Raw genomic sequence first — 15308 nt, 5'->3', positions numbered from 1 at the left:
TTTTGATTAAAGCCATAATAACAAAAAACAGATAACTAACACAATTAAAATATAAAAAAACGTTCAAATGTCATTATAAGTAGCTTATCAAATTTTGGGGTGGCACCCAGGGTGGCCAATTGGATGTCAGGGGTGTTCAGTGCCACCTTGGACCCCCTCTGGCTCCCCCCTCTTGCTCCACCACTGATACCAATATCACAAGCCGTCATCACTGCTGTGTCTCACTGGTTGCACCTCTCCTGACTCTTGGGTTACTGTTAAATTATAAATTAAAGTAACTTTGCATACAAGCATTAGAAAAATGACTACCTAAAATGCACATCTAATGGTCACAGGATATATATACTTCACTTTTAAAATGATTAAATACTGTGTTGGAAAAGTTGACAAGCAATTTTTGCTACTTTTTCTAAGTTATTCGTAGTTACAAATACATGATATATTTATATTTATGTTAATAAGACAATAATATGTGTAGAAATCTAATTTCATTCAGACATTAGACAACATGACATGACTGCCACCTGTCGGTGAGATGCATTAAAACATGAAGCGGCTCTGGATTGCACGCCACGGACAAAGTTGGCATACGTCGTTCAAGAGGCGCACATGTATGACATATGCAGTCAAAATGCTTGAAATGTTAAGAAGCCTATTGAATTTAATTAAAAAAAAATAGTAGAATATCTGCATTTTGTATATACACAATGTTTAACTATTAAAGTAGATCGTTTATTTTGTTAAACATTATGAACATGTATGGGTATGTTTGAACGGACCCTAAACATGTAAATGTTTACATCATTAGCACTTCTATTTTACCCCCGTGCTAAATGATTCGTGTAAAGAGTTTTGTGCGTTGAATACTACGTTACCCAGAATGCCCTGCAAAGCGTCATTAAACGGCGCAGGAAGACTTTGGTGGCCTGCGCGTGTGCCGGAGTTCAATTAGGATTGTATTATATGGAAAACGACACTTTTATAACGAACACACGGTCTTGAAGATGCGTTTTTAAAACACGTTGTTTTTCAGTTGCAGAAGTTTGAAGATGCGCAATAATTATGACACACGAGAGAGTTCATAGTCTATGAGTTCGGTGAGATTTACAGCATCAAAAGTCACGAACAGCTGGAGAAATAAAGCAGTTTACTGTTGTCATTTATCTATTGGTGAACGCACGTGTCCAGTTAAATATACTTTAGCAGAGAGATGAGTAAACGAGAAGGTAAAAGCACATCATTGTTTCTGTGCTATTGTCTTTCTAAACATATTTCGACGCTGATGTCTCTGTTGTTGACGTAATTTGCTTGAGATGTGATCTTGTTTATTTGTGAAAATTATGATTTTTCAGATGAGGGATGTGTCCGAAATCGAAGGACAGATGCTGGACAGAAAGCAGAGGATTGTGTTAACTCAGATTCACCTGTCATAGGTGCTTTTAAAGGTGAAATTATTTTGGAAGTAACGTTATTTGAACGTATGTTAATGGTTATAATATATATTGTGTTATTTTGAGTGGAAACTGTAATGGCCTGTGTGGGTCCCTCCCTATTTGCAATGTGGCATATGGGAACCAATAGAACATCATTCAAAACACTACACAAAGGATTTTTGTGATGGTTTTGATAGTACACAGCTCATGGTTCATAATGGCATTTGTAATAAATACTATTAGAAATGTTTGTTTTATTAAGGAAATAAAATAGACAAACATGGTGAACTGTTTCACCTGTTAGTGTGGATTATTGAAGGACACTCATTTGTTTTTCTGCAGTGTTCCAGCGAGAATTGGACACCAAACATGATAAGCATGAGCGTTTGGTGAAAATCAGTCGTGATGTTACCATTGAAAGCAAACGGACCATATTCCTCCTGCACAGGGTGACCAGGTGAGATGCACTCAAGAGCTTTATCATGTTTACTACATGTTCAACTAAGTGATATTTAAATAGAATGAACATCAGTATGATGGAGGGATGGATGTTGTTTAATAAATAATAAACTGGAATGTGCATTTACACAGTATATAGTATCTACAATACATAATGTATTGTATTTATACTGTCTACATACACAACAAGAACACTGTGGGAGATGAGTTTCAAAAACCAGTTGCACAGATGAAAAGATCAATGAACCTGATGTGGTCTTGTGTATGGGATTGTTTGACAGCGTTCCAGACTTTGAGAACATACTGAACGACGCAGATGTGAAACTGGACGGTGTGAGGCAGAAGATCGGACAGATAGCTGAAGAACTGAGAGGAGAAGATCTGCATCAGTTCCATCGAGCCTTCACGCCAGGTTCTCTATCCACAAATGCTTCAAATGTGTAGATAGCTACCCGATATTTGACATGCATGATATATCTGAAACTTATACAGCGTTTTTAATTCTACTATTGTGCATTATTTTCACGGTTCATGTAAGCAGACGAATGTGATCGACAGGAGTCTTAACAGATCACTTTGTGCATCATTGTATTTGGATTGGATTCTCGGAAACCAGCCTTGACTGCCTCTCTACGTCTTATCTGTTTTGTTTTCTCCCTTTCATTGAAGCAGCACTAAACGCCACTAAAAATATCCAGTGTTGCTGAACATTTCTAGGAAATTCAAAAATTTTTCTTATTCCATCTTTGGATGGAATCCAGGCTATAGATTCCACTCATACATGCTTTGTTTCACTGTTTGTGTCACTAAAATATAAAGTAGAAAAATGAAGTAAATGTTTCCGTGTCTGGTAAAGGATGAACACACCGGTTTCATCAGCTTATGATTTACATATGAAGCAGAGAGGTGATGAATGTATGTGAATCTCTTCATAAGGATGTGTTCAGAATGTTTGCATCTGGTGAAGTGTCTGTTCTGACATATGAACCACCAAAGAGCCGAAATTCAAACGAAGTCTGCGTCCAAATAAACCCACTTGCGATCTTTGCACTGACTAAATTCATGACGCATCTCATGTTTGTGCAACACTTTACGTTTTCCTTCAAAATAATATGTCTCCGTAATATAAATATATAGTCAAGTCCGATTTATTTTTATAGTGCATTATTTGTATTTGATCAACTGTAGCCCAAAACAAACAAACAAAGAAACACATGTTAGTCAAGCTTAGAATAAATAAAGATCTAACCTTAAAAAGTTGTAGGATAACTTACACTGGAAAGCTTTCTGTAACATCTTGCGACTCTTAAAAAGGGTTCTTGTGTTTTGGGCCAATGTGATTGTTTGATATTTCCACACTTTGTGTTGAACTGTGAGTGGATGTTACAGACAAGAATCCCTTTAATGTTAAATCACGATGTCTTCCAGCCTGTGATTATTTTCCTGATGTTTACGCACGACGCTGCAGAGATGATGTAAAAGCTCACGTTAAAATATCCAACATCATCTTTCAACAGCACAAAACTAATCTGATGAATTTATTTCATGCCATATTTTCCTGGAATTTACAAAATCACTGAACTGTTTACCATTCGTTAACGTTATGGATGAAATTTAAAAGCCTAAGATCTAAGCGATTGGACTTCGGAAAACGTGAAATCTAGTTAGACAAAGCTATCTGTTTGAATCGCCACAAAAAAGGGCACCTTTCTGAACATTACGGATTAAATTTATAAACAAAATTGCTTTAAAGGCAAAATGCTAGGTCAGTGTTTTCACTCTTTACTCGTTTTATAAGGTTATGACGGTCAATATTTGGTGTACAAATGAGGTTTTAATGTAAGACAATTTTTTATGCTTACGATAATATCCGTAGTTGATGTACTTCATGAGTTGTCTCATCTCTCTACGTGTTTGTGTCTCTCTTAGGGATTCAGGAGTATGTGGAGGCCGTTTCATTCCATCACTTCATCAGACATCGCAGGCTGATCAGTCTGGAGGAGATTAACGCCCGTCTGGTCTTCATGAAAGAGGACCAAACCACAAAGGTATGACAAACCTTTCAGTTAGCTGAAGCTCTTATGAAAATGTCAATTGTTCATCTACGAATTAATGTTTTCTCATTGTGTGAAAATAAAACAACCAACAACTTCAGCTGTCACAGAGCCATGTTGAGTTATGATCAAGATCGTGCTTGGTCGATAAAAATCAACTTTTAATTTTTTTTGCTGTGATTTGGTAAATGCTGTGTTTGACAGCACAGATTGTATCCTCATCTTTGTGTTGAAGGTTGGTTGTGAGGACGTTTGTCCCGGCTCGTGTGTGCTGACCTTCCAGGTGACGCCAACCGATTACCTGCTAGGTGTGGCTGACCTGACGGGCGAGCTGATGCGAATGTGCATAAGCAGCGTGGGCAATGGCGATATGGATACGCCTTTTGAGCTCAGCGGTTTCCTGCGGGAAATCCACGACGGCTTTTCTTACATCGGCAACACTGGACCATACGAGGTCTCCAAGAAACTGCACACTCTGCGTCAGAGCCTGGGGAAGGTGGAAGATGCGTGCTACACCCTGCGTGTGCGTGGCTCTGAGATACCCAAACACATGCTCGCCGACGTGTTCACCAGCAGGGCGGCGCACTTGGAGACCGATGACGGGATCGCTTAGGATATCGCAAAGGATCTCCCTTGCTGCGCATGTTTTCGGTTTATCTTTAGTATTTTTGGTTTTGAAGAACTCAAAACTTTGTGTTTATGATGTGTTTTATTATTTGCATGCTGTTGCAATGCCTTGTTCCTCAGTTTTGTGCTGTACTGCATGTAAATGGAAACAATGAAAGGCTGAACTTCATTCAGTTCTACCCAAAGGTTTCGTGTTTACAAAATAAAACGGTCCTGGATATGTCAATAAAACTTGTTTTGGTACTAAGTTGTCTCCTGTCCATCCTTACTTATCCAATTCAACACCGTGACAGAGAACTGATTGACACATTTGACAAATTTATTAGTAAAATAAATGAATATTTTTTTCTACATTTTTAAATGTTAAACTTTTATGTAAATTATTCATTTGTTGATTTAAAACATTAAGGTTTGTTTTTAATTTAGTACTACGTAAGAAAGCAACACTATGCATTAAGATAAAAGTGGAACCTTAAAAAATATTGTAAAAAACCTTGATAAACTTGTAAATGTTTTTACTGATATTTAAATACATATACTGGTTATTTATGAGTAATTTATGACTCTTGAAACATTCAAAGGCTCTGTAAAATAAAAGTCATCCTGTAAACCTCAAATAAAAACAAAAATTCCAGCCAATCAGGTAAGAGTACTGAGCCAACGTATCTTTACGTAGTTCACGCGCCAAGATTAACAATTCAAACCCGGACGAGAAATACTTGTATTTAAAGCTTTACATGGCGTCACTGATGCATTTTAAATTAAATCACGAAGAAAATGTAATAAAGTTGTGTTTGCACGTTTTGGATTTCAGCCAATCAGAGGAGAGAGTGACGGCGAGGTTATAAATAAGAGGTTCGACCCGCGCGAGGAATACAACGTCGATGGTTGTGATAGACGTAATGCTCTTAACTACACGCTCCACTTTTTTATCACTTTAATCACAGTTTCAGAAGATCTCAAAACAACTTTAGCAGGTAAACTTGCAGTTCACACCCAGCAGACAACTTTTTACACAATGTCATCATCTTAATTGTCCGATTGAAGTCAATTGGCTGTTTTAAATCACGCGCGTGTACGTTAACGTCGCATTACAACAGACACTTGTGATGTAAACAACCACGACGAAGACTTTGAATTATGTTTTTCTTCAAGCATCCATATGATTTTGTCCGTTTCATCTCTGCCAAATAGCATAAACACCAGGTTTGTGTTGCAACTGTTTGGACTTGATGCGTGCTTAGTTTGGGCGGTTTATTTTGGACCAAATAAAGTCGATTTTAAACTTTAAGCAATTGTTTGCATTTAACGTTTACATGGTTCCCATTTGGACAAATTGATCAATAATACTGTTGACACCTTCACTCACTTTGACCAAATGATCTGGTGGATGAATTTGACATCCCCTGATAAAAAAGTACTATAGTACACTTAAGTGTTTTACTATAGTAAAAAATCCCAGAGATTTACCAAAGTAAATAATATCAACGTATGCTTCAGAGTTAACTACAGTTTATTAATTTACAAGAGTTGATAATACAGTAAAGTATGCTCCTGTTTGCTATAGTAAATATTAAAATTTAGTATTTTTTCATGGAGACACGTGCTTCTCAACAGCAATACCAAGCAGCAAATCTCACTATTTCTTGAATGGATTGACATGCACATGTCAGTTGAAATAAAGACATGACACTGTTTTTCTTCTCATGCACGTTGGCTGTGACGCTCATATTTGTCTTTCCAGGATACACCTGTAAAAAACACTTCCTTCCTCTGATATACTCGGGATGAGAATAATGTCAGTCGGCGATAAATATACCAGTTCAGGATTTCTGTGTTCTGGGAAGAAATCCTCATTTCAGCACTTAAAACCTCTATCTGTGTACTCGCACATTGTGTGCCGTGAGCAGTACGGTGCCAGCAGCCCCCTGCGCAATATACAGATACAGATTCCCAACAAAACTGCTGGTAAGAGACGACTGGACGATTCGTGTCTGGATGAGACGTGCGAGACCCCCCTCAAAAAGCCCCGCTTGTACGAATCGTGCTCTCCAGACCAGGGCTGTGTTGTAGACTCTTTGGACTTTCAGACAGGAGTTTATGGATCTACATCGACACAGACGAAGGATGTCACGCCGCCGTGTCCTCCCATGGCCCCCTTCATGTCCACCCCTGTGTCCCAATGCACAGGGAACAGATTTGTGCACATACGGGAGGGCCTCCCCTCGCCCATACCCGTTCTGAACTGGGACAGAGGTATACCGTCCATACCGCTCCGCGCACCCCTGAACGTAGATTCTTGCAATTCCATCAATGTTTCATTTACCGGCCGTCAGGGAGATGGGAAAGGCGAGGTGAGGGAGGTCTCACATGTTCGGATTCCATTTCGTGAATCAAAATGTTGCGACGTGAACCCAGAGAGGGTGGCCGCTGAACCTGCTGTTGAAGTGAATGAGGAAGGAGGGTCAGAGAGTCAGCTCACGGAGTCGAAGCTTGACGTCTCCTCTCAGAACGAAGAAAGCTTTGAAAGCTCACTACCCCTTCAGGTTCAGGTTTGAAATCTTTTTACTTCTTGAGTTTGAGCACAGAATGTGACTTTCTACTTACTTGGATAGGTTTTTTTTGTCCTTATAGGAGCTGTGAATGCTATAAACACTGCAGTAAAGCTGCAAAACGATTACTACTGTCTTTATGAATGGTACTGACATTTTCATCTGAGCAGGTGAAATCAAAAGTGGTGGTCCCACAGACAACAAAGACTGTCTGCCAGTCAGCAGCGACTCAGTCAGAGAGGAAACCCGAATGCGATATCTACCGAAGAGATCGCTACCCTGTACAGAGGTATACATCTGTCTCTCTCCCTCCATCCATTCATCCAGACAAAAAAATTCAGACTTAATTGATTATTAAACCTGAAACAGGGAATCTTGCAAATTCATCTACACGTTCATGTCAGCCTTCAATACAATACATTACACTGAGAATTTCACGAAATGTATACATTTAACAGAAATGAAACTATAATTCAACCGACAGAACATAAAAAATCCAACACATAGGCATTTTAATTACAGAATCAAAAACATTCCAGGTTTATCCAAATCTTCTGTATGTGAAGGAATACAAATCTTTCACAGAAATGTTAACTAAACGAATGAAGAGAGGACTTCTTAAAGCAGTAAAATTACCTTCGGCAGCTCAACCAATAGGATTTAACTGATGTCATGTCATATAAAGATAATTTGTAGCTCAGTTTGTCATGCAACAATATACAGCTCTTTCCTTGAAGTACGTCAAGGGTGTCCGATCATGCTCCTGGAGCTCCGCTGTCCCACAGAGTCTCAACTGAGATCAGACGCCCCTGATCCACCTCGTCAAGATCTTTCTAGGTTAAATTAAACTCTGCAGGACAGGGGAACTCCTGAGGTAAAGATGTATGCTAATAACTGAAATAATAAGAAAGAAATCTGTGTTGGGTCTAGGTCTGCGCCGTATTGTGGTGAAGACTGGAAGAGAGCTAAAAAAGCCTACGTGGAGTCTGTCATGAGACATATGGAAACAAACGGAGCAAGAGATGGTAGACTACATATGTGCATTCAAATGACTTTAAATCGCTTCCACATTGAACACATTCAGTCGGAGTCCTTGACGTGCAGGTCTCTGAATCGTTGTGTGTTGTTTTATCTTTGCAGGTGTGATGACAGAACTCCATCATCTGATGAATACAGTCGCCGGTCAGCGTCATGGTCAGCGGTCAGGACATGATGGAGGTCACTGGCAGCACCCATCAGATCTCACGCGGAGGTAAAATAAACTGAAGTGTTGAAAAAATGCTTTTGTTTGTATATGATGTTTGTTGTACTGATATAGATGATTTTGATAAGACATCAGAAACTTACAAAAGGACACAATGCGTTTTTTGATTTTACAAACTTTCTTCATTCCTTTGGTTGTTGGTAGGGCTGTGTGTTGATTCTGACTCAAATCGGGAGCCTGTGAATCAGAATCGAATTGAACATCACCATTAATACACAGCCCTACCAACAACCAAAGGAATGAAGAAAGTTTGTAAAATCAAAAATCGCATTGTGTCGTTTTGTAAATTTCTGATGTCTTATTTACGTATGAAAAGATATTCGTAAAAAAAGATCATTAAATATCAGATTACAATGGTGAATTAAAAAATGTAATGAAGAGCCACAAAACTGTATATTAAACGATAAACACACGTGGGTATATTATAAAAACAGTACAGTCGCATACCTTGATCGAACAGGATTAGGTTATTTTACATTTAAGATATAGTATATCAAACAAAATTAGATGTAAAGAGAGGCTGCAGTCAAATGAACCTGCTTTTTACCTGAAGGTGATGTTAAATTCCACAACACACCAGCATCTGCCATGGCAATTAATCAATAAATGAACTATATGCACCCTGTTGTAAAAAGAAATGTGACATCTAGTGGATAGTAGTAGAAATAACATTCACTTTAATGAAGGTTCAGTGCATATGGAAATATGAGAGAAAGAAAATTGATTCACGGCTTTTGAGAATTGATATCAAATCGACCGCATTAAAAAAAACGATGAATAAATATTTTTGCCCAGCTCTAGTTGTTTGTTTCTTCTCTTCGTGTTTGTAGAAACTATCGTGTCAGAGGTCCTTTGCTGTCTCTCAGTGAGTGGCAGAAGAGGAATCATCTCGGTTTCAGACGCTTCGCTAAAGTGCCCGACATTTTCCACAGGAGCCCGGTGCTATGATATAGATTTTATTTTCACTTTTGTATTAATATATCTGTTGTCTGTTTTTGAAACTTATATCTTAAACCTTTATAATCGTTGATAAAAATGTGTCCGTCTTACATACTGAACAGAATATACTGCTGGTTAGTGTTGTGCACTGAGATGTGTTTTTGTGTGTTTGTGTGTATGTGTTTGTAAGTTCACAGAGTGTGGTGTTTTGCTACTTATTTTAACATGCAAATAGATTTGATGTGTGGTTTTTGCATGATCTTTATTTTTGGTTTAGTCCCACAGCTAACCAGCACTGAATCCACCACAACTCCGCTCTTAATAGCTACACAACATGTTTAGTTTCAGTATCTATCCAAATGTTTAAAGTTTTTCCTTTTCATTAAGAATATTTGATAGGCTTCATTTTCTAATTCCTTAGTATTTTGGAATTAGGTTTGGGTCATTCGTTACATTTTTAAGCTAGTTTTATAACCTTACATTATTAACTGTAAAATAAACAATTTGACATTTGTTCTGCCTTTGATCTCATTATTTTTCACATACGAAGGCAACTGTTTGAATGAAGATGATATTATTCTAAATGTCTCTGGAAAAATAGTGTAATTTGTTCAATATTGTATTTATTTGTTGTATAATGCAGTTATTTCTTTATTAATCTTACAAGTGGCAATTGAACACAATACTACACACAACAGGTATTAAATATGAACAGTAACATATATTCAAACATTTCTTTAACATAAAATCGAGTGCTCATTAACAGACAGGTTTATTCAAATATCAATACACATAGTCTGTGTTAACGTTTGTAACCTTCACAGCCCATGCTGCCAAAAATGAGCTGTATCATCACCATAAACACAAGGGCATTGAGAATTGTTCTCATGTTCTGTACTCATAAATAAACAACAATTATCAAATAAACTTGAATTCAACGTAACCTCAATTCAGATCTATATAAACAACTGAGGAGTGTGTCAGGAATAAAGTTCCCCACTTCTTAAAGATCAGAAAAACTCCAACTCTGAGGTCAAGACACAAGATGCCCAACAATGCAGCCACCATGAGGACAACGTAATGCTCTACCAAACTGAGTTATACGTGAATCTGTATTTTCAGGAATCATATTTTTTAGCTTATTTAAAAATTTTCATTTTTAGCTCATAGTGAGGATTCAATGTCCATATGAGATTCAACACCATATAGAAAGAAAGTATTTTGAAGGCCATCAACGTTGTGTAAAAATAATTAAACATTCAGTGGTGTATTGATAAATGAAAAGATTTATGTTAGCAGGACACAAAAAGCTTATATTATTTGCAATAAACCATAAGAGAAGGCTTGCTATGGTGAAGATAAACAAATTCTAAAGCTATTGTGTGTGTGTGTGTGTGTGTGTGTGTATGTGTGTGCGTGTGTTTAGTAGTCGTCTTCTCCTAAAATGGAAATGATGATGAACATCTTGAGGGTGATGGTCTCGAGGAGTGGCTTGATAAGCTTCTCTGAACAATTTCAGATTCCAAGTTCTTCATTCAGAGCCTTCGGGTTGATTCGACCCTCGTTTTTGTTGCCGCTGTGTGTAAGTTCACTTCTTTATTCTGTTGGTTTTGAATATTAACAGTGTAGCTTTGAGTATGATTTATTTGTTAAGGCTATAACTCAGAAAGTCGTAAATAACAGTCCACTGTCATACAGTCACAGAAATATACCTAAAAGGAGGAATTTGTGGTTACATTTCAAATACACGCAATCCTCATATAAAACTAAGCAGTGTTAAATTTTATATGAAAGTCATACACTTACAAAATGTATTTTACTCATGCTTTTGTGGTCTTTGTGTTCAGTTGTAAGATGCTGATGATGATTATTATTATATATGGGTCAAAGACGTTAAGATGTCCCCATCAAAATAAATTTACTACAGTGATTTTATGTCTATAGAAAGCAAATCAAATGCTAAATTAATCAACATTTTTAAAGTAAAATGTCTACTTTAGTTTATTGATAATAAAATGTTAAAATTTGGTTGAAATAATGTTACATTTTCATTCAGTGTAACACAATATTTATGTACAAATACAAACAACATGCTTAATCTGACTCGTACATATTAAAATATATAAAAGAATAAGGGAATATATTACATTTGATTGTGCTATAAATGAGTAAAAAATATTATTGTCAAATGGACAAAACCTAGGATAGTGGCAAATTAAAAATAAATAAAGATAACAACTAATTAGCATTTGGGGTGAAAGTAATTTGTTTTGTCTTTTCATATATGTCATAAATACATATTTGTTGTAAATATGCCTAAAAAGGTTGTTACACTGAATTACATTTTAGTGGGCATCTCCTGTAAATCAGAGGAAAATGTATGATATTTATTTTGTGCTCAGAAAAACAATTAAATTTAACAGAAACCTCTTCTGACCGTATTAACCTTACAAAAATGTAATAATGCAAATATATTAGTTTTTGTCGTTTCAAAACGTAAAAATGTACATAGCAGGAATGTTTTTAAAATGAATGTCCTTGACTGGATTATGGAAAAAAAGCATTGAATAAAAGCACAGAAAGGAGTTCCTTCAGTAGTGTTTCAAAGGTTTTCTCAGGAAGGTGCTTGATAAAATGACTATAAATTGTGAAAAAAATGTTGATAAGTGATTTATGCCCAAGTTTTAAACACAGTGCAGGAAATATAAAAATGGATGCTCTTAAGCATTACTATAGGATCTCTTCAGCATTTCAACGATATCTAACACCAAGGCACTCATTTTCATTTTCATCATACATATATTAATGTTCTCAAAGAAAACCATAAAAAACCAACGACGTCTCTCTTGGACCATTTAATATAGTATTTGACTGAAAATGATGAAAGAAAACAATTGGAAAAAACATTTGTAATCTGATTTTGTGTTTAATAGTTTTGTTAATAAATTATTTTGTACTAGCTATCCAAATGTGTGTGTATATACAGTGCATGTTATACGTTTAAATACGACACAAATCTACATTTACATAAATAATATGTATTTACATAAATGAAAAATGTGTTTTCTGGTAATCGTTTGTATTATAAATGATGCAACAAACCAACAAAAAATATGAAGACAAGGCTTGTGCCATCATTCCAACACGGATCACTCATTTATTTTTGTTCTTGTAATGAAATAAAATCAATTCTTTGGTGTCTCATAAACTGCATGTGTAACGTGTGAGTATTGTAAATGATTCCGTAATGTAATGCTGCTGCTCTGTTAGAGATGTCTCTCTGGTCTTTATCTGCTGGCTTGAAGATTAATCTCAAGTAAATATTTTGACTGAGCAGATGTTTTAAAGGTCTGTAACGATAATTCTCAGACTAACGAAGATCAGAAACAGCCCATCTCCAAACGCTGTCTCGATGACTCTTTTGCTTAAGATAAACATTCAGACTGCAGTAAAGGGGTTTTCACTGGTGGATTGAAAGAATAACAGAAGTTTATTGCTGTGCCACGACCCCTTCTTTCTTTCGAAAAGAAACTCTTCTGAAGATCACACGGGTCAGCACTGAGCATGATCAGCATGTTGATCGGCCACTTTTGTCCCAGATGTTTGTTTATTGTGGGTCCAGTACAGTCAAAGGTGGCCCTGATTGGTCAATTTTTATGTTTCATGTTAGTTTAATCACACGGTCAATGGAAATATAAAAAGCAAATGTAAGATAAGCTCTGGGCTTTATCTTCTCTTGTCTCCTCGCTGGAATCTTCTCTCCTAGAGCTCTTGCTCTTCTTTTTCTTCTATACTTTCTCTCTTTTCTTTTCTATCGTCTCAGGTTATATCACCTACATTTGGAACCTGTTATTCATATCATTTGCAATTTTATGCATTTACTTTGTAACAATTTTACGTGTAACATCAATTTAAGTCTGTTATTAAATACTTTCATTTACTAATCTGCAGACTAGTGTTGGTTTAGTGTTACTATTTAAAGTCATGTTATAGCAATGCAATCCCACATATATAGCTATAATCACTGTGCTTATTTCAGTTGTTGATATAAATTGCAGGATGGTGGAAATTGACAAGGAATACTCACTTTAATACCATCTTGCTGTTAACGTTTCTATAGTCATTTCGACATCCCTATTGGCTGAACCACTATAGTGGAACCACCCTTGCAACATCTGTAGCTTAACTATACAGGATGAAGCTCCTGTAGGGTTTGATTCCCAAAGCGTGCAGACAGTTATAAAATTATTACATTATGTGAAACTTTCATGTATTCTCATGTAATGTTAAAGGTGCAGTTTGTACTGATCAAACAGTAATCGTTTTCAGATCATATGACTAAATAGTAATACATTCATTTTATGAATTATGTCTTAACCTAAAACATGCCATCAAACGCAACATTTCTAAAACTTTATTACTTTACATCATCCATAAATGAGATTCCTCATTCACCTCTTATTGATTATTAGTGCTTGAGTTGAAGACGACAATTCCCATTATTCCACGCTCCTTCACACGTCATAAAGCTACACCTGTATTGTTGATTTGAACATCTTTTGATTTTACAAACTGCACCTTTAACGTATGTAAAATATGTATCCATGTAAATAATAAAGACATGGAATGGGCCTCTTGACTTTCTCAACCATGATGTACTGTATGTGTAGTGTACGCTACAGTACAGTATATTTATCATGTCTGTGCGCTAGGTAGACAAGGAAAAGGATCATAAGATCGGATCACATAAATCTCATCCTGATGGTCTCTGAAAACAATGTCACCTTTATTTTTATGGGAAAAGGGAAAGATTAAGAGGAAATAAATCTTGATGTTCTTGTATTTCACTTGGTGGAGGATTTTGTTAGCAACATAAATGTCATGAATTCATTCTCAAGGCAAGCTAAAACTAATCAAATAGAATCAGATTATTTTAGATAAAAGCATCTGCCAAATTTGATTTAAAATGGAATAATATGAGTTTTCCTTCACATGGTACCTAGTACACAAATATATTTGATAATTTTTGATTAAACGTATTTGTTCCTTTTTTGTCAGGCCACGAGGAACTGCAAGGATGAAGAAGGATTGGGAATTACTTGGATTTCTTGTTCTTACAGTGTGTTTTCACATCAACACTGGCCAGAAAGTTGGTAAGGCCAAATTTTCTGACAGATGGGAATATTCAGTATACTCCAAAATCTTTTTTCAATCTTCAGAATATTCTGTATCTAAAGTAGGGTTGGGAATCCTAAGAACTTTTTCATTTTCTCCCACTCCTTTCTAAAAGATAGATACAGCTGTATGATTATTTCCGCAAATATACGACGTGTTCCCAGGGTGGGGGGGGTGGTTTGTGGTTAGGACTAGGCGGAACAAAATACAGACATCAATTTTACTGACCGCGTGCGGTTTATGTCCGCAATCTTTTACTGCGCCATCTATCAGTTTCAAACGATCTCCCTTATCCAGCGTTATATCCACCGTTTATATAACGTTCATCACCCAAATACTGTAAACAAACAAACACAGCTGAACTTCGCTAAAGTAGTGCTTCTCTCTCTCCGGCACACAAGTGAAAGTGACGTTTGCGCATGCTCCTTTATCCGCTCTCCTTGGTTGACGCATACCGCATGCTTTTCCGGGAGAATTGTCCAATAAGGGACTAAGAAAAGTTGCTACAAAACAGATTTTTATATTCGAAAAAAACTTTACAAAACCAATATGAATGCTTGGGGAGTGTATCGAGCACAGAAATACTACGTCATACGTCTAACTCGTTTTTGACAAGTTGACCATGTTAAGGATGAGAAGCCAGCACTTTTAACAGTGTAAAGAAGTCAGAATGCATGAAACACCGTTGCATCCCCTCTTTAACTATTTATCCTAATTAAATCTAGTGTTGCGGACTGTAAGGTAGTAAGTAATGTAGTAATGCTAATCCATCAATCACATGTGCTTTAAAGTTGATGTTTTTACA

General features: G+C 36.5%; 2 protein-coding genes across 3 annotated transcripts; both read left to right on the top strand.

Annotated features, from left to right (window-relative positions):
- The first annotated feature begins 885 nt into the window (after positions 1-885).
- On the top strand, positions 886-4820 carry tsnax (translin-associated factor X). Its single transcript, XM_056760888.1, has 6 exons — positions 886-1226; positions 1353-1445; positions 1776-1890; positions 2174-2304; positions 3822-3940; positions 4182-4820. Exons 1-6 carry the CDS (start codon positions 1211-1213, stop codon positions 4557-4559), a joined length of 852 nt encoding a protein of 283 aa, XP_056616866.1. The 5' UTR covers positions 886-1210; the 3' UTR covers positions 4560-4820.
- A 444-nt stretch (positions 4821-5264) lies between these two features.
- LOC130431913 (S100P-binding protein-like) lies at positions 5265-9841 on the top strand. Of its 2 annotated transcripts, none has more exons than XM_056761133.1 (6): positions 5265-5550; positions 6318-7125; positions 7296-7414; positions 8056-8150; positions 8266-8377; positions 9220-9841. In XM_056761133.1, exons 2-6 carry the CDS (start codon positions 6361-6363, stop codon positions 9335-9337), a joined length of 1209 nt encoding a protein of 402 aa, XP_056617111.1. In that variant the 5' UTR covers positions 5265-5550; positions 6318-6360; the 3' UTR covers positions 9338-9841. The 2 variants fall into 2 exon arrangements, with proteins under 2 accessions (XP_056617111.1, XP_056617112.1); XM_056761134.1 differs by lacking the exon at positions 5265-5550 and adding an exon at positions 5582-5779.
- Positions 9842-15308: the final 5467 nt, after the last annotated feature.

This window comes from Triplophysa dalaica, chromosome 11, assembly GCF_015846415.1.
Source record: "Triplophysa dalaica isolate WHDGS20190420 chromosome 11, ASM1584641v1, whole genome shotgun sequence".
In the NCBI taxonomy this organism is placed as follows: domain Eukaryota; kingdom Metazoa; phylum Chordata; class Actinopteri; order Cypriniformes; family Nemacheilidae; genus Triplophysa; species Triplophysa dalaica.
This window is presented reverse-complemented; position numbering and strand designations above follow the sequence as displayed.